General features: G+C 53.1%; 5 protein-coding genes and 2 non-coding genes across 7 annotated transcripts; 5 read left to right on the top strand and 2 right to left on the bottom strand.

The window, feature by feature from the left end:
- Positions 1-184: 184 nt before the first annotated feature.
- On the top strand, positions 185-1,202 carry DCS_02300 (uncharacterized protein; the record flags this gene model as incomplete). The annotated part of the gene is made up of 2 exons (XM_040799628.1): positions 185-825; positions 866-1,202. The coding sequence occupies 2 exons, from the start codon at positions 185-187 to the stop codon at positions 1,200-1,202; spliced, it is 978 nt and encodes a 325-aa protein (XP_040660511.1).
- A 219-nt stretch (positions 1,203-1,421) lies between these two features.
- DCS_02299 (uncharacterized protein) lies at positions 1,422-2,468 on the top strand (the record flags this gene model as incomplete). The annotated part of the gene is made up of 1 exon (XM_040799627.1): positions 1,422-2,468. The coding sequence occupies one exon, from the start codon at positions 1,422-1,424 to the stop codon at positions 2,466-2,468; it is 1,047 nt and encodes a 348-aa protein (XP_040660510.1).
- A 492-nt stretch (positions 2,469-2,960) lies between these two features.
- DCS_t26 lies at positions 2,961-3,042 on the top strand. Its single transcript has one exon. It is a non-coding gene; the product is annotated as a tRNA-Gly (tRNA).
- A 141-nt stretch (positions 3,043-3,183) lies between these two features.
- DCS_t27 lies at positions 3,184-3,255 on the top strand. Its single transcript has one exon. It is a non-coding gene; the product is annotated as a tRNA-Asp (tRNA).
- Positions 3,256-4,239: 984 nt separating this feature from the next.
- Positions 4,240-7,003, bottom strand: DCS_02298 (uncharacterized protein; the record flags this gene model as incomplete). The annotated part of the gene is made up of 3 exons (XM_040799626.1): positions 4,240-6,417; positions 6,472-6,825; positions 6,887-7,003. 3 exons carry the CDS (start codon positions 7,001-7,003, stop codon positions 4,240-4,242), a joined length of 2,649 nt encoding a protein of 882 aa, XP_040660509.1.
- A 5,098-nt stretch (positions 7,004-12,101) lies between these two features.
- On the top strand, positions 12,102-15,341 carry DCS_02297 (WD domain, G-beta repeat containing protein; the record flags this gene model as incomplete). The annotated part of the gene is made up of 3 exons (XM_040799625.1): positions 12,102-12,383; positions 12,455-12,589; positions 12,645-15,341. 3 exons carry the CDS (start codon positions 12,102-12,104, stop codon positions 15,339-15,341), a joined length of 3,114 nt encoding a protein of 1,037 aa, XP_040660508.1.
- Positions 15,342-16,014: 673 nt separating this feature from the next.
- On the bottom strand, positions 16,015-17,143 carry DCS_02296 (mitochondrial FOW-1 like protein; the record flags this gene model as incomplete). Its single annotated transcript, XM_040799624.1, has 3 exons — positions 16,015-16,069; positions 16,144-16,816; positions 16,918-17,143. 3 exons carry the CDS (start codon positions 17,141-17,143, stop codon positions 16,015-16,017), a joined length of 954 nt encoding a protein of 317 aa, XP_040660507.1.
- Between the last annotated feature and the right edge of the window lie 638 nt (positions 17,144-17,781).

Here is a 17,781-nt window from a genome sequence, read left to right as displayed (position 1 = left end):
CGGACGCGGTAGCCTCGCGCACTGTGCACTAGTTCCCTCGCATCTTGCGACTGTCATATTGAGCGGTGCAAGTAGCGGCCCGTCCTGGCGAATCAGCAAACGGCGTATGACTCACCGGAATTATCCGCGCCCTCGCTTGTGAGTCAGCCCATCCTTTCGATGGGTCCAACCACCCTGTTCTCGCATGACCATCCCCACTCTCCTCCCTCCCCGTCTGGTCCGTGGACTGTGGACACAGATGCTCTCAGCGGCTATCCGAGTCGAGGAAGCCGAAGCCGACGCCGAAGCCGAAGCGACCAGCTACCGTGGCCGGCACCGCGCACCTCGAATCTCGTCCGGATTCCGGCCCGGGCCTACTGGGGCCACCCCCTGCCCACCGTCCGCGGCACTGCTCGCTCGCCTCTGCCCTTCCCGGCTCGGCCCCTTCTCCTCCCCCCCCCTCCCCCCTCCCCTCCTTTACGCTTTGCCTCCCGAAGCTGCCGCCGGTGTGGGTTGGCCCGGCCAGCCGGCAGGAATGGGTTCGGGCGCCCCCAGGAACGGCCTGGAGGATGGTGACGGCAGCCCTGTCGAGGGTCGGAGCCCCGGCTTGAAGCGTGAAGCCGACAGCCTGTCCAAGGACGGCGAGGGCGACACGTCGGCGGCGCCGGGCGACGAGGACGTGCCCGACTCGAAGAAGCGGAAGAAGACGACGGGCCGCAGCTCGAGCAGCCGAGGCGTCGCCAACCTCACGCCCGAGCAGCTGGCCAAGAAGAGGGCGACCGGTAGGCTCCTCCCTTCCCCTCGGCCCGGTCCCGTCATGGCTCGAGATGACGTCCCCCCTCTCCGGTTCGGCCGGAAGGTCACGGCAACACCCTCGCTTGGCAAGCGCCGACGATGGCCGTGATGCGATGCTTCGTCCGTACGCGTCCGTACCTCGGCCACGTCCATCCGCTGACTCGACCGACGCAGACCGCGAGGCCCAGCGCGCCGTGCGCGAACGCACGAGGAACCAGATTGAAACGCTCGAGAGGCGCATCCAAGAGCTCACCAGCCTCGATCCCTACCAGGAGCTGCAGGCCGTCGTCCGCTCCAAGGAGGCCGTCGAGAAGGAGAACGCGGCGATCAAGCGGCAGCTGGCGTCCGTCGTGGGCATACTGAACCCCATCATCGGTGCCGGCAAGTCATCCATCCCCATCCCCCCTCCCCCGTCGCCCGTGTCGTGACGTGCACCCGCTCACCCGTCCTCTCGCGCAGGAAGCCGAGGCACCGATGCGGCGTCCGTCCCGTCGCCGGCCGTCGCCGCCGCCAACAAGCCGGCCCAGTACCAGAATCATGCCTCGACGCCGCCGAGCCTGCCGTCCCCGGCAGGCACGTCGGACAACCTGCCGCCCTACCAGAGCTGGCACCAGGGCGGTCGGCCCGGCCACCCGGACCCCAACGCCATGCAGCTGCTGCAGCAGAAGCAATCCATCCGGCACGGTCTCGATCTTGGCACCGAGCGTCTCGAGCTGAGCTTCCTGCTGCGCCAAGGCCAATACCCAAACAGGATCCGGGGCGGCATCCACGGTGCGCAGGACACGCCGAACTACCAGCACGTGCCCATGAAGCACGACTGGACGGCCGGGACCATGAACCACGCCTTGAGCCAGCCCGTGGCGCCGCACAAGGGTTCCATGAGCCCACCGGCCGCGCACGCCTCCGACCTGCGCACGCCCGCCCCCGCCGGTGTCGGTGCCGGCGCGAGCGAGCCCGCCGGGGCCAACGCCGACGTCGAGAATCTGCCGCAGTACGCCAGGCCGCTCAAGAACTGCGGCCCGACCTGTCCGCTCGACACCCTGCTCCTCGGCTTCCTCGACGAGCGTCGCCAACGGTCCGCCGAGGGCCTGCAGATGCACGAGGTCATCGGACCTCCCTATCCCTCCGTCTCGTCCCTCCTGAACCCGGCCATCGGCCCGTACAGCCACCCGCTGTCCAAGTTCTTCACCGACATCCTCGCCACCTTTCCCGACATATCGATGCTGCCGGAACGCGTCGCCGTCCTGTACATCATGTTCCTCGTCACCCGTTGGCAGATCTCGCCGACGCGCGAAAACTACAACCGCATGCCCGAGTGGATGCACCCGACGCCTTCGCAGCTGATGCAACCCCACGCCGCCTGGATCGACTACGTCCCCTTCCCCGTCATGCGCGATCGGATCACGCGCAATCGCAACCCGCAAGAGTACCTCTTCGAGAACTTCTTCGTCCCCTTCACCACGACGCTGCGCCTGAGCTGGCCGTACGAGGAGTCGGACACGCTGCTCGTCCTGCCCGACTCGGACGAGGTCGTCATCAACCCCGTCTTCGAGCGCCACCTGCGCAACCTGGACAACTGGAAGCTTGGCAACCGGTTTCTGCGAACATTTCCCACCCTCGTCGACTCGTTCAACCTGGACCCTACCTTTGGCACCGGCGTGGCTTCGTCGTCGACTTCGTCGGTGAGCAGGTGACGGCCGATGGAAACCAGTCTTGGACAGGTGTTGAAAGCAATCAAGGTGGAAGAGCAGGACGTTCTCGGTGCTGTATTATATGCCGTGGCATCGTCGGGTCTGTCATGTCACCAGGCGAATTATCGAATCATGAAAGTCTTAGCTGTCAGTCAATCAATTTACTTGCCTCTCTTTTGCACTCTGCTGTGTCGAGATTCCTGTCGCGTCCATCCGTCCCCGCTCCTCGGACGCGCACCGACAGGATGATTCATTTCAATGTTGCCTGGCCCCATGCGTGCACTTGCAACGTACTAACCTACACTTTGACGGTATGGAGTGCGTGAGAGAACACATGCATGGCAGCGTGAGTTCACTTGCCCACATACAACACCGACCGGTGCATGTCGTAATGGTGAGATGACGATCCGTCTTCATTTTGCATACACTCATTAAACAATCTGTTCATCTACATCATTAATCGTCGTTCATCCCATCAGCAGTTGTATCGCAGAAGCGTGATTGGTTTAGTGGTAAAATTCTCCGTTGCCATCCGAGCAACGTCGGGGAGCCCTGGGTTCGATTCCCAGATCACGCATCGGACAGTTCTTTTGCCACTCGTTTGTTTGAAATCTTTTTGAGCTCGGTTGAGGCACTCCTGATTATTGCATTTAGCTCCGTCGGTCTCCGTCAGCAGACTCCACGACTCGCTACGATGGCCTCGAAAAGGTCACTCACATCTTCCGTAGTATAGTGGTCAGTATGCAAGCTTGTCACGCTTGAGACCCGGGTTCAATTCCCGGCGGGAGAGTCTCGTTTGCTTTTTTTTGCCGCTCGTTTTGTCGCTTGTGGTTAATTTCGTAGTCGACATGCTCCATGAGCAACAGCACATTGATGATGGTCCCTTCAAGCTCAACTGCCTCTGGTCGCCTGACGGTTTCCAGTCAACCATACAGCAGTATCAAGCTTTCGTACTCCCATGCTACCTGTAAGCATACCGTGAGATCCGGCTGATGGGCCGACAGAACTCCAACATCTAACTAAGTACTTGTATTTTTATTGTCGGACCGTCCATCTCTGGGTCATTGGATCGCACAGTATGAAAGTCCAAATAAACGACCATACACATACATATATACACATACATACATACATACATGCATACATACATACATACATAATAAGTACATACGTATATACCCACTCACTATTGCTTTTATTTGTTCTACTCCGTACGGAGTACACTTTGGGTTGCTTCCACTATTTCACTGGCAGTAGTCTTTGTCGGAGCCACAATTGACAAGGACGTTGTGTGGACTGGATGGAGAGGCAAGTTGAATCCCTGATTCCCTGTAGCAGAGAATGAGGTACGCGAGGTACATTGTTGAGATGAGATGCAACAAAGGTGGAATTCAAGGCTCTGCCAATTTTCAATACCAATCACGGTCAAACACCACGGTTATCAATGTGTGCCAATGCTTCAACTCTTGCAATCGTCCCGGTTCTCTCCCGTCCTCAAATTTGTACAAGTGTATATTTGGCTCATGGCAAACATTCTCATGAGACTATTGCGCCAATAGGCGTTGATATCGTTCGAGAGATAACTCTGATATAAGGCGAGTCAACCCCTAGCTTCCGACGCTCCGCCAAAGTACCTTCATCTGACATTGCCATGACGCAACACCAGATCCAGCCATCGTCAGGTGCAACCAAGAGATAGCTCTCTTCTAGCCACCTAGCGTCCTTCCTTTGGCTAAAAGCCGACCCAGTGGTTCCATTCGTTCGTCCCTTCTGGTCACGAGTACTTAATCTCGAACGGAGACGTTTCACGCACATCCCAGTCGGCCCTATTCGAAGCGTTGCCAAAGATGCCCAGTGCGCCGACGACGAACTTATACTTGCACTCCGGCGCGTACAATCCAGAATCGAGCCGTCCGTTCCAGACGTGTGCTGTTTCCCCACTTCCGCGGAGCTTGCCCTTGAACCGGTACGGCTGGCCCAACGACTCGAGGCCCCAACGGTCTGCCGTTAGGTTCATCCCAACACAGCGCCTCAGGGGCACAATGTGTGCTGTTAGGAGGGGCGAGCCGACGGCTAGTTCGGCGATGAGCGCGGGCAGCTTGACTTCTGTACCGTTCTTGATCTCCGGTCTTGGAAGGGTAAAGGTTACGTTTGTCACGTTGGCCGCTATGATATCATAGTTCAACTGGTTCGTAGCGAGCGCCATCTTGACACTGCCGGGCGGTAAAACAGTCGCTTTACGAAGCGACCCGGTCAGACCCTGATACGGTATGGAGTGAGAGCTATCATCAGTTCCGTTGATGACAATCCAGCCAGACCATAGAGCTAGGCGTGTTGCGTTCAGACCGGCCGGTGGCGTCGGCTCTATCTGGATGCTGGCTGAGTGGCCGGCTTCGAGCGTGACGGAATGCTGGCTAAAATTCATCGATGCCGCCGCCCGGGCGATTTCGTTGGGGAATACGAAAGTATTGACGCCTTCCTCGCTCAGGGTGTACATTGTGATGGCCGGTAAGTTGGAGAGTGTATACGTAACCGCCGTTTCGCCGACGTTGCTGATAGTCATGTTCAGCGACTTGACGAAATGATCGGTATCGTTGAACGACAAGGAAGATGGTTCAAGAAGAGTGGTGGTGAAGGCTGCGTCGTATGCCTGGACGAGACCACCTCCCTGCTGGGCCACTGGCGCGTAGTCGTCATAGTACCTTGTCCCGTCGTTGAAGTGCTGTGGTTTGGCCGTGGATGACAGCAGGTTGTTGATGAGTACAGGGTTGAATGTACGGCGAACCTGTCCGATAAGAGCAACAATGCCAGCGACCAACGGGCAGGCCAAGGACGTTCCGGTACCAACACCGTAGCTACCAAGGGCTCTAGGATAGGTGGTGAGAATCTTCCCGCCAGGGGCCGCCACTTGGGGTTTCAGATCCATCTCCCAAGTAGGGCCCCAAGAGCTCATCCTATTCAGAGCACCGGGGGTGGCAAAATTCAATGCCTCAAGCAAGCGGCCTTCCGATTTATCAAGCATCGGTATCTTTACAGCAACCCTTTTGCCGCTTTTGATAGCCTTGATCCACGTTTCGCCTAGGCCTCTCGCCAACGTGCCGACAGAGGCTTTGTCGGAGGAATATGCAATCAGCTCCCCATAATAACTGTTGTAAATAATCACATGCTTCGCCCCTTTGGCCACCGCATTCGTGATCTTGTCCGTGACGATACAATGACCGTATCGGATCAGAACAATTTTGTTGCTTAGGTCCGGCGTGCTATTCGGTAGTGGATCGCAAGCATCGTCTTCAACAGTTATATTCGTACTTGTGGCGTAGACCTCGAGCGTTTCGTTCTTCCACTCGCTCTTTTTCCAATGGGCGATGGCGTGGACGACAATATCCTTGCCACCATCAATAGAATAGATGACCGGAAATCTGATTGTTGGCGTCCAGATATTATCAATCAGGGCAACAGAAGTCACCCCCTTTCCGCTGGCGGCACTGTCAGAATGGAAAGGGCCTGCTTCGCCACTGTTTCCCGCCGGTGAAATGCAGGGGACGCCTTGTTCAACGATGCGCTGGACTACAACGGCCCAAGGTTCTTGGGCCCAACCGGAGGAAGAATCACCGATAGAGGCGGTAATGATATTCGCGCCATCATTGTAGGCTTCATTATAGGCGGCCATTAAAATATCGGATTCGCCAGATCCATGGCAGTCAACAACGCGGTATGCTTTTAGGGTAGCGTCCGGAACAACACCCGAAAAGCGCAACCTGTTCGGCCGAGCAGCGAGAACGCCAGCAACTTGAGTACCATGACCATCGCATTGTTTCATCGGGTCACTATCTGAGGAAGCTGGAGAAGTCTCGTTGTGCTTCTTATAGGCATTGCCGACAAGATCGGCACTGGATGAGACCAGGCAGCCGTCGCCGATGCAGCCGCCGAGGGCCGGGTGCATATAGTCAATCTATCGCCATCGTTAGCCTTCGGGTCGCGCCGGTGGGTGGAAAACTGGACATACACCAGAATCAATGACGGCGATTATAATCCCCTTTCCCGTAAATCCTTGTTCGTGCAGCTTATTTATTTGCGTCATGACGTGAGGGGGGAAGCCACCAACACCCCCGTCCGCCAGTCCACGCTTCCTCACATCATTATTCGAGCCCGGCGATGGGGCCTTTGGAACAAGCGACCTATACCGGCAGACTTGCGAATAGGTCTTGATGGTGGTGAAGAGATTTGCAATATTCTCTGCGATTTTATCCGATTGTTTCGTATCAAATATCTGAACGGAGCAGGCATTCATGATCCCAGATGTGATGTTCAACCGTACTCTCCCGACCTCAAGGACAGCCTTGTGGAAAGCATCGAATCTCTGGGGGAGTTTTCTCAGCACCTGGGCACCCCGGACGGTTTGAAGGCTGAGCGTGACTTACATGGCCGTCTTCGAATTCAAAGATGTAAGAGCCGGGTACGGCCTCGGCACAACTGTTGCTTGCCACAGCCATCGACGCGGCCGCAGCAAGCGACGCGAGGAGTGATGGCCGAACCATGGCTACGGTGCTACTTTGCTATGCTCTCTTGCCGCTGCTAGATGCGGACAGAGGCGACGGGATAAAATGCAAGAACATTGCTGCTCGTCAGGTGATGGCGGAGGAGCGCACAAGGTTCGCCGGGCCAGTACAAGTATATTTGCCAACTTCTGCTTGTTTTATATAACTACATGCATTTTTACGGAGTACTTTTACGGTCGAATAAGTCGCGCCGACTGCGCCGTGTCGACTCGCATGTGATTACAGCTACATCCCTGTCCTTGGTGCCTTTTCTAGTCTGGGTGGGCCTATCGTACCATGGTGAAGCATTGACATCAACTCCATTTTCACAAAATCCAAGAACACCGCTTGTACGGTACGCAGAGAAGTGGAGTTTTTACCTCTTAGGCCACAAATCTACAGTACAAGTGCTTAAGTGGAATGATGTACACGAAGTGTAATGCCGTGCAGTGTACGGAGTACTCCGTATTCCGTTCCAGACTGTACTCCGACTTGCACCCGCTTACAAGTACTACTATCAATGCAAGTACTTACTTGGGTATGCTTGTACTCGTAAATGCACAAGCAACACAGTTTGTGACTGCAGCCGAAGATTCCAAGTACTTGCAGTACATGTACGGAGTACGGAGTACAGGCATTGTTGGTAGACGCACGCGTATCCTATTATACAGACGAGCAACGATATGCGGTGCACTCACGCTTCGGATCTTTCCACCCCCGGTTCGATCGGGCAGGATGCACATGCACTCATACATTCATAGTTCACACCGAACGTGTTGAAAAGTGCTGTGCAAGGATGAGGGCGCTGTATTTACCAAAAAAAAAACACATGTCCTTGAAAACATGTCCATGCAAGGAAGTAGAAGTAGGTGTACGGAGTATATGCACTGCAATTCAGTAAAGTTCTACACCTAAGCACAAGCAAGTACTGTATATTATTGTTATGCCGTACGATGCCCCGTCAACCTAGCCGATCCCCAGCCACTCCGGCAGCCCCTGCCCCCGTACGAGTTTGGAACAATTATTATCACTCGTTTTTATTCTGTACAGAGTACGATTATACAAGCAAGTACAAAGCACGTTCTCAAACAGGCGTGATACTCCGTCAGCTAGCTGTGTAGCAATTATTATCTCCATACCGTACTTTGTGTAGTAGCGGCGCAGCTCGACTGGCCGAACGCCATCTCTGATAATGTCATGTTCAGCGGTCATCTGTTATCTCGCTCCCGCCCCCGTCCATAGCGCTAGCCTTGATCGTTGTAACGGTTGGTGAATTGTGCGAACCTGCCCGATGTCATGCCCGTGCTGTTTATCCCGTTGAAGTCAGCCACTTGCCTTATTTGTACATATTATAAGCCAACATTGCTACTGCAATTCTCTGCCCACCTAAGGACATGCTTACGGATCTCGGCCTGATGTTGCAACCTCCACATCCTGTTTCATATTTCATTAGAAGGAACGCTGCACATGTACTTGGGTGTACTTGAACACGTACTTGGATGCGCGGAAGCACATGTACTCACAAGTGCTTGTACTGTAGGTCTAGGGCTACAGGTGCAGGTACTTGTACTGTAGCTGTACAATATGTTCGGTTGGTGTACGGAGTACAAGAAAGTAAGGCACATACTTATGCACCTACTTGCGTGGCGATGGAGTATTATTATCAAAGATTCACGAACAGTAAACATGGAAGTACGGAGTACGTAAGTAAACATACAAGTATGTGTAAGGATTAATAAGTGTTACTTGCGGAGTTTTGCAAGTACTCCGACTCCGCAAGTACTTGTAACAGTTCGGTCGGTTATTTCCGTGGTGGGTAACGTTGAGCAAGTACTTGTACTTGTTGGCAGTCAGGTCTACAGTACGGAGTACTTACTCCGTACTTGAATATATTACTCAATAATTGGTATGAGCAAGTACAAGTACAACTAGGTGTCCGTCCGTGTAGTTGTAGGAGTGTTACAAGTACTCCGAGATACGCATACAACCAAGTACGGAGTACTCCGTACTCTGTACAAATACAACTACAGAGTAAGTACAGAGTAATACATGTGCTTCTAAGTGTACATACATGTACAGCTTCGTACATGCACACAGCACTGATTGCTGGTATGGCAGCGTCAAGACTCAAACGCGCCAGGCATCCCTTGAAGGGAAATAACAAATAGCGATAGCAGCGAGTCGTAGATTCCAAAGGCGCATCCGAAAGACCGGGTTTGGAGTACATGTGGTTTGAGAGAAAGTTTGAGCTTTCATGCAGTATTATTAATTTTCATCTAAGTAAGTACAATACTGGCGACGATGGCGCTTGTCGAGTAACAATGCGCGGCGGGTACGGAGTACAGTATAAGGTAATATTACATACAGGTACAGTACGGACCAGAGAAATTGGGCATAAAATCGCTGCACATTTAGGCCGATCCTCGGAATGATTCTCGTAATACACAGGGCTGGTCAGAGGGGGGGGGGGGGGGGGGGGGAACGGATTTGCAGGTTTGTTGCGTCATCCTGGTTGCCGTTGAGCTCGCTGGCATGCGCGCAATCCAGTGCGCGCAAATGCGCAGCGAATGGTGTGGACTGACTTTATACTACATACCTGTAGCCCCCCCTGTTTTTGCACAGTCGCGGGACATGATGTGTAGTACATTTCACAGCTATTCGGTGCTGTCACACCTAAATTCGCGTACTAAAATACTGTTATAGGTTGGGTTGTGCTGTAGCTTGCGACATATTGTAGCAATGGAACCGAGAAATAACTCTGCCAGTCTGTACTTTGCAAACTATTGTATCGTAGACTTACCAGCTGGTTGTAAAAAAAACCCGACTGTTAAAGATTAACAACATTTTTTTGGGTTTTTATTAATTTTAACTAAACATTATTTTTACTAATTAAACAGCCTACTATCAATACCAATAGCCATTTTATTACATAACAGTCTTATATACGGTTAATAGTCATTTGTACAACCAATAGCTGTTATTTCTCAATATATTGTCGTACCTAATGATCGCTCTGTAAATAATACCAATTCTCGTTGCACCTCTATCCACCTTAATTACTGCCTCAATCGCTGCCTCAATCGTGCCTCAATCACTGCCTCAATCATTGCCTCAATCGTGCCTCAATCATTGCCTCAATCGCTGCCTTAATCACTGCCTCAATCGCTGCCTCAATCGCTGCCTTGAAGTATGTTAAGCGACAATATATATTAAGTAGCAATGTATGATGAGTAGCAATATATGTTACGTAGCAATATATGTTGAGTAGCAATGTATGTTAAGCGACAATATATGTTAGCGTAATAGTACCTTACTGTCTAGTATGCCTTTTGTACTCTACACATACTATTGTATGTACTAGCTTTTTGTACTTCTACAGGCTCTTATATTAAACACTACACAATACCTTATGTTATGTTTGTATAGCCACTGTGCTTGCATTACATATTACTGACCAGAACGAAGGTGCTTCACATGATCGCTACCCTAACAGTCTGTCGGCACCTTGACATCCGGTTACGAGGCTGTCACGGAATAGGGTACGTACGCGTAGGTACTATGTTGTACAGCAATAATAGCACATCGACCTACTCCGTACTGTAAGTACTTAAGTTCGGCGTGCTTGTACACCTATTGGTGTGCTCCGTACGGAGTATAGTCCAGTGTTTACATGTCACGTACTGTCCTTTTATATAGGTGTACCTGGCGGTATAAGTACATGTGGACTGGGCGAATAATAGTGGGGTGGCAAACGTGTCGATTCGCTTTGTAGTGGTAGTACAACTACAGTACACATAATACTGTACTGTAAGCACGCTCGTTTACAGAACATGCATGTGCGCTAAATCGTTACATTTGTCTTGCGACTATGCTGTAATTACTCCATACTTGTACCTCCAAGTACATCCTCAAGTATACCTAAGTACATGCTCGTTCTACTGTAATACTTATACTTACAATATCGCCCATTCAACACCTTTTAACTTATCTTTAATTCTTTACGACATGTGTTAGTAATTAACTCTCGGAAAGACGAATATTAAATTCTTTAAAAAGTCAATGAACTTTTTTTTTTTTTTTTTTTTTTTTGCAAGAGAGGATTCTATGCAATAATAACGAAACACGGTGAGGAATCACCAGAAATTCTCCAGTGGAAATGCTGCCACTATTTACTCCGTACTCCTTACTATACACGACATGGACGTCGGCCGAAATAAGCCCAAGGTCATGCGTGCACTTGTAGGGAAATAGTGTAGCTAATAGTAGTGTTGTATACGGTGACTGCTAATAGCAGCACGGGATTGTTCCCACTCAATAGTACGATTGACTCCTTGGTCAAAATAGTATGTTGGTGGTTGACGTTGGGTCGATCGTCGACGTTGGGTCGTTGGTCGACAAAGATTGAGTCAACTTGGTACTGCTTGCGCCGGCTGTGCAATAGTAATGTTCTGGCTGGCAGTAGTAGTAGCCGCAGGCCTTAGGGAAGCATAGCTCTGACCCTAAGCGGCGTATAAGTACAGTAGGATAGTATCCTGTTGGGTAGTCTTACTAGTATAAATACTAGTATTTATAATATAAATATATAGAGTAATTAATGCAAAGTTACTCCGTACTCCGTACTTGTACGACTTAAGTATACTGTATGTACAAATGCATGTGCATTCGCAGAGCAATGTTTGAGATGAATGCTGACCAAAACATACGGGGCAGAGAATAGTCCTTCTGTAATGAATCTCTTTGCAAAATCGACATGTAATAATATTTAAATATACTTAATACACTCGTGCTTAGTATTGCTTGTTTTCCGAACAAGTTAATAATATAAACAATATCCGACTTAAACCTACAACAAGCCAATAAAGGCTAGCGCAGCCTCGCCTCCGGCAGATTAGTTAATCCGGTTTAATATACGTTCCGGCCTGAGTTATTGCGGAGAAGTCTTAGCCTTGGATTCTCTCTCCGCCGCGGAAGTGCGCGTGGAAGACAATGTGGTAAGCTTTTCCTGATTGTAACACGCGTCCCTCTATTTCCTATACTGGGCCTCCCCCAAGGCCAAGCTGTGCATTGCGTTGGGCTCGAACTTCTCGGCACAGTCTTGATGAGTTGGACGCTTACAGCGACCGTTCCTAGGGCCGTTGTCGACCTCCAACCCAACGTGGCGCCTCTCCAGCCTCCTTCGCAAACTTTCCAGCCGGCTGGCCAAAACCAACAGACGACCGAACGTCTTGCCGACCACGAGAAGCCGGCGGCGAAGAAGCGACGCGTTGAAGATGGGCCCGTCGATAAGGAGGGCTTGGTAAAGGCCAGCGTCCAGCTGGTCAGTCGCGCCGTCGAGGATCTGGCCACCGATGTGTATCGTGTCGACGAAATCGCCGTCCAGGTACGAGCTCGTCCAGGACATATAGAGTTCTACCTTGCTTGACCTCCCAAGTGTGGTGCTGATGAAACCAGGCCGTGGCGATGCTTGTGAAGAACTCGCCATTCCTGCATTCGGCAAACTTTGCCCAAGGCACACCGGCGCTCCAGTCCCCGAAAGAGGCATCTACTCTCGCATTCGACGTCGTCAACAGACTGGCAACACTGCCCGTAGGCTGAAAGTGCCCTTGGTATGACGAATACACGCTGATTCATCCGTCTGCAGCAATATCAGATCCAGCATCGACAACCGCTGTCCGACCCGACATCCGCAGACGTGTCCCGGCCGTATTCTGCGCGCCTCGCTGAACTTCCCGCCCTTGTTGACCATTCCCCACTTTCCACCTTTCATGACGTTGCTTACGACCTGCCGCCAAAGAACAACCCAGGATTTCTAGCCCGGTATACCCAGCGACTCAGGAGGAAACATTCGCAAGGGACGGCGTCAGCACCACCCAGCAGCTGGCAGCAACTGAAGCGTCGTCCGTACCTTGCGGCGGATGAACGTGCTCTAGTCGCTGCTGGGGTGAAGAAACTGCGTGCCCCAGCCGCAACGGAACTGCCAATCATCTGTCATGTCGATTTCACCATCGACGAAGTACACCAAGTGTTCGACCGCTTACAACGTTTAGCCCCCGTCGATGTGCCAAGGACGGCCGAATCCCTCAAGTTGATTTCGACTTCGTACGATGTCGCATCCATCGTGGGTGATGCAGTCCCTGGCAGAACCGCCGCGGATGTGCGTAATTACTTCAAGGATCTCGTGGCTGGCCATGCCAGTCATCCCGACGAGCTGCAAGCCCTGTCCTTGAACCAAGACACACATGTCGGGCGAAGAGGACGCCATGGCGCTCGCGTTTCGGCCTTGCTGTTTGCCCGAGAGCTCGATGGCAATGTTGGCTTTGGTCGAACCCGACAGTTGGAGAATTTTCAGAACGAGTTCAAAAAGTCGCACGAAGATGGCCTCACCATGATTGCCGAATTCACAAACTGTGCCGGCGACATCTCGGCCATGTCTTGGGTTCCCGACGCCAACGTCCTGTGCGGCACAACGGCTCATTCGGACATCCACAACCAGCAATACAACAAGCCAGGGAACCTGCTCCTCTGCTCCACCTCGGAGGGTACTCTCCGCGCGTTTGATCATCATCGAATCCCGAGGCCGCGAGTGGAAAAGGGGGAGAATGCGAACGAGGCGATGCGGCTGAGTCAAGACCCGTGGCTGTACGCTTCGGTCGTCTCGTCAGACTTCGACGACGTTCACCGCCGCGCCTTCACCTCGAGCTTTGACCGGACCGTCAAGGTCTGGAAGGTCGCCGAGACTGGCGCGGAGATGGAATGCGTAGCGAGCTGGCAGCATGGAGGGAACGTCAATTTTGTCGCCGCCGCCAAGGATGGCTCCGGCCGCGTGGCATCGGCCGCGGATGTTCCGACCGAGGCCGTACGAATATACACCATCAACGCCGACGACGTGGCCCAGAGTCCTTATCAAGCCATCTCCTGCTCACGTACGGATGCCGATGGTTCCGACAAGTGGGCGTACTTTCCGGCAACAATGGAATGGGGACGAGCACCTGGCACGACGCACCTTCTCCTCGTCGGTTACTCTCCGCGAGCTCTCACAAGCGACGACCGTGATATTCCAGAAGACAAGGTCAACTCGGGAGAGATCATGCTGTGGGATTCTGTGTCGTCTTGTCGCGTTGCCGTTCTGACTGCGACCACTGCCAACGTCTTCGAGGTGGCATGGCATCCCGAGCTGCCCCGCTTCATCGCCGCCACGTCGCCCAGCGGCCTCACCGTCGAGCAAGGAGTGCGGACGCAGATTCACCTTTTCCAACTCGACCGAGACCGGGAGGATGTTGCCTACTCCGAATTTCAGAAACTGGATTGCCCAGCCGTCGACATCAACGAGCTCACTTTCGTGCCCAACTCGCTCCTGCACGCGTACGTCACGGCGGGATGTACGGATGGAAACGTTTACGTCTGGGACACGGCTCAGGGAGACCGGCCGATACACCAGCTGAAACACGGCTACCCTTTGGACGACTTCTCCGACGACAGGGAAAGGGAAGATACCGGCGTCAAATTCACGGCCTGGGGCACCTCGCTGGATAGGTTCTATTCGGGATCGAGCGACGGCGTCGTCAAGGTGTGGAACGTCCGCAACCGCAGCGGACCGTTTGTGCGGAATCTGCTCGAGGCGCCGGGTCCCATATCGTGTGGAAAATTTGCGCCGGATCATGCGAAGCTAGCCATTGGCGACGCAAGCGGGCGCGTCTTTTTGTTCTCGGTCGACCAACGCGATGAGCACGAGGCACATTTCATGACGCTTCCCGGCACTACCCGCAGGATCCGCCGGCCGACGCCTTACATACCTCACGCAGAGCCGCCTCCGCCGCCGCTGCGGCAGATTACCGAGCAGGACCCGGTTCCCATGGAGCTCGACACGGCAGAGCTTTCAACGAGCGCGGATGCGCGGCGAACATACTTGTCAACGGGACGGCTCGTCCTAAACCCCAATCCTGTCATTGGCGCTGTCAAAGGCCCCGAGTATGCATCTACAGGCCTTTACCGGCGCAGCGCCTACGTTGATGGAGACATCTCGTGTCCTCTCCTATCAAAATACGCACGCAACCAGCGGGAAAACCTGGCTTCCGTCCTTGGCACGTCCCGCCGTTCAGAGCGCCGGCTGAAATGCCCCTTTGCCAATGAACCACCCGAGGCTAGGGAAACGCGAGAGAAGCAGCATTCGGAGAACAAGGGATTGGATTTGGACGGGTTTCGTTGGGAATCTAGCGAGATGTTCGATCTTCTCGTACGAGATGGGGCCGTCTTATCGGATGCGGAGGAAGATTGGGGCTTCGAGTACGACGATATGTCTGTTGGCCTAGCTGGGGATGATGAAGAAGAAGTGACCTAGTTTTGGTCTTCTTGCCTCCCGGCCTTACTTTTTTTTCGCACTTCAGCAAGCGGGCATTGCTAATTATAATGTTGAATTCACGACGAGGCGTAATAGCGCATCCGTTTCAATATCAAGACTACGAACTTGCAAGAAGACACCTGTGCTACACGGGATATCGTGTCACGAGTAGGAGGAATGCAGTAATATGCAGTATGCATTGGGGGTTGGGGATCGCATAAAAGCTTTCACGGTACGCAGAAATTCAAGTCGCCCTGCGTCCCTAGCCGCGTTGTCCGTCGCCTGGTCCTTGGGTAATACATGGTCAACATTGAATCAGTGAATCGAGGCATCTGATCCGAGTGATCAGTGTATGAGTTGACGTTGCTGTCTATCTTGCACCAGATTGCACAATTATTGATGCATCTAGCGTGCATGACAACCTGTGTAAACACCGGCCGTTTGATCTAATCCAACAGCGACTTGCCAAGTACTTCATCATGGTGGAAGGGGTCAGAATGGCACTTGATCGTACTCCCCGCCGCTTCGACCTTCAAGCAGCAAAGGTAGCAATAGTGTGCTCTGGCAGGAGTCTTGTAAGGCGCCAAAAACAGGCCCACATCATGCACGATAGGAAAATGACGAGGCAAGGGTGCTGGCCCTATTCAACGTATGACGCATGCCATGACGCAAACTAATGCTTCGCCGAAACTTGATCGCCTGTCAACTTTTCCACATACGTCTTCGCCCTTTTGGACCGGTTAGCATAGTAACCAGGCAAGGGGTAGTCAGATGGCTGGCGGCTGGCAGGTGTTCAACTCACATGTCGCCAAAGGCCACCATGCAGATCGTCTGCCAGACACCGAGGCCGATTCGCGGCGCAACTCCGCGGTACAGGCCTCGCATGCCGTTGTTGGAGTAGATGTACTTGAACGTGTTGCCGACGGTCATCTTCTTGGGTCGGTTGGGATCCTCCTTCTTGCTCTGCATCTCGACACGGATGACTTCGATGGGCTGGTTCCAGGCGCTGAGACCACCACCAAGACCGGAGGCTAGGATCTTCTCCCACGGCGAGAGCTTCTCGCCTTCCTTCTTGCCGGTGGCGGTGCGGATCCAGCCTTCGGCAAGACGGCTGAGACCGAAGCGGCTACCCCAGTTGGTCATCTGGCGGATGGCGACGGCGTTGACGCCCTTGTTGATGCCGCGGATGCCCTCCTTGCGGTAGATGTCCATGAAGGTGGCAAAGGTAGACTGCGGCTTGACGCCGGAGGCAGCCATCTTATGCTTGGTGATCTCGACCGTCTTCATGCATGTGCAGAATCCCATGGTGGCATAGGCCTGGGCCACTCCGCCAGTGACGCCGCCGAGGATGCCACCGCCGAACTCCGAGGCGCCGGCCGATCGAGCGTAATACTCCGCCTCGGAAGCGACGAAGAGGAGGACGGCGCCCTTGGTCGAGGCTTCGATCCAAGCCCAGGGGATGAGGCCCTGGTAGACTGCAAGTAGCAGGCGCGGGCACGTCAGCGGACGATTGGCGACAGGAAATGCCGGGCCCTCGGCACGGGGGATGGAGCGAGGACGCGGAAGATGCACGTACAGCCTAGAACACCGCCTCGAGACCAAATACGTCCCAAGGCGGAAGTGAAGCCATCGCTGCGGTGGGCGGCCATGGTGGTCTTGACAACCTCGAGAGGCTGGCCGAGGGTGGTGACCTCGAACATGTTCAAGCCGGCACCGAGAAGAAGGTTGGAAAATTTGATCGGCTTCTTCTCGAGCTTCTGAGGCTCCCCGACGGGAATCGGGACGGTGGCTGTCGTGACCATGGCGGAAGGATTGCGGTGAAAGGGGGCCCTGACCAAGGGAAGAGGGTGCGTCTTGGCGATGAGACAGAGGGTTGATTGAAGAGAATGATGGCCTCATGCATAATCTCGGCCGGTCGGAGAGGATGGGACACATGTTCAGGCTAACCGTTGGGCGCTAGTACCAACGGGGAAGCGGGAATATGTCAGCACGTCAGCACCCCTTGGACTAACAACCCCCCACCGACCAACCGTCAGCAGCTTGCGGTGTTCTTGCTGTGAGGTACGAGCATCTACTCTACGTATCATTACTCCGTGCAGTATTACTTGTACAGTTAATGTTCAAGTAAAAGTAGGTGTGCATGTACCTGCTGTACTGTAAGTATAATTACTTACTCCGTACGGAGTACTTGTTGGTGATATACATGTACTTGTAATTACTTGTGTAAGTAAGTCTGGAGTAGCGCGCAGGGGATACTTACTTACGTAACATGCTTGAACACAATAAGTACTTAAGTACTTAAGTACGGAGTACTTACTTCGTACTTACGGAGTACTGCACTGCAAGTAATGCCGTACTGTACAAGTAATTACGGAGTAATAATACTCCGTACAAAGTACAACCATTAATACTGTCCACATAATTACTCCGTACATGCACT

This window comes from Drechmeria coniospora, chromosome 01, assembly GCF_001625195.1.
Source record: "Drechmeria coniospora strain ARSEF 6962 chromosome 01, whole genome shotgun sequence".
In the NCBI taxonomy this organism is placed as follows: Eukaryota; Fungi; Ascomycota; class Sordariomycetes; order Hypocreales; family Ophiocordycipitaceae; genus Drechmeria; species Drechmeria coniospora.
This window is presented reverse-complemented; position numbering and strand designations above follow the sequence as displayed.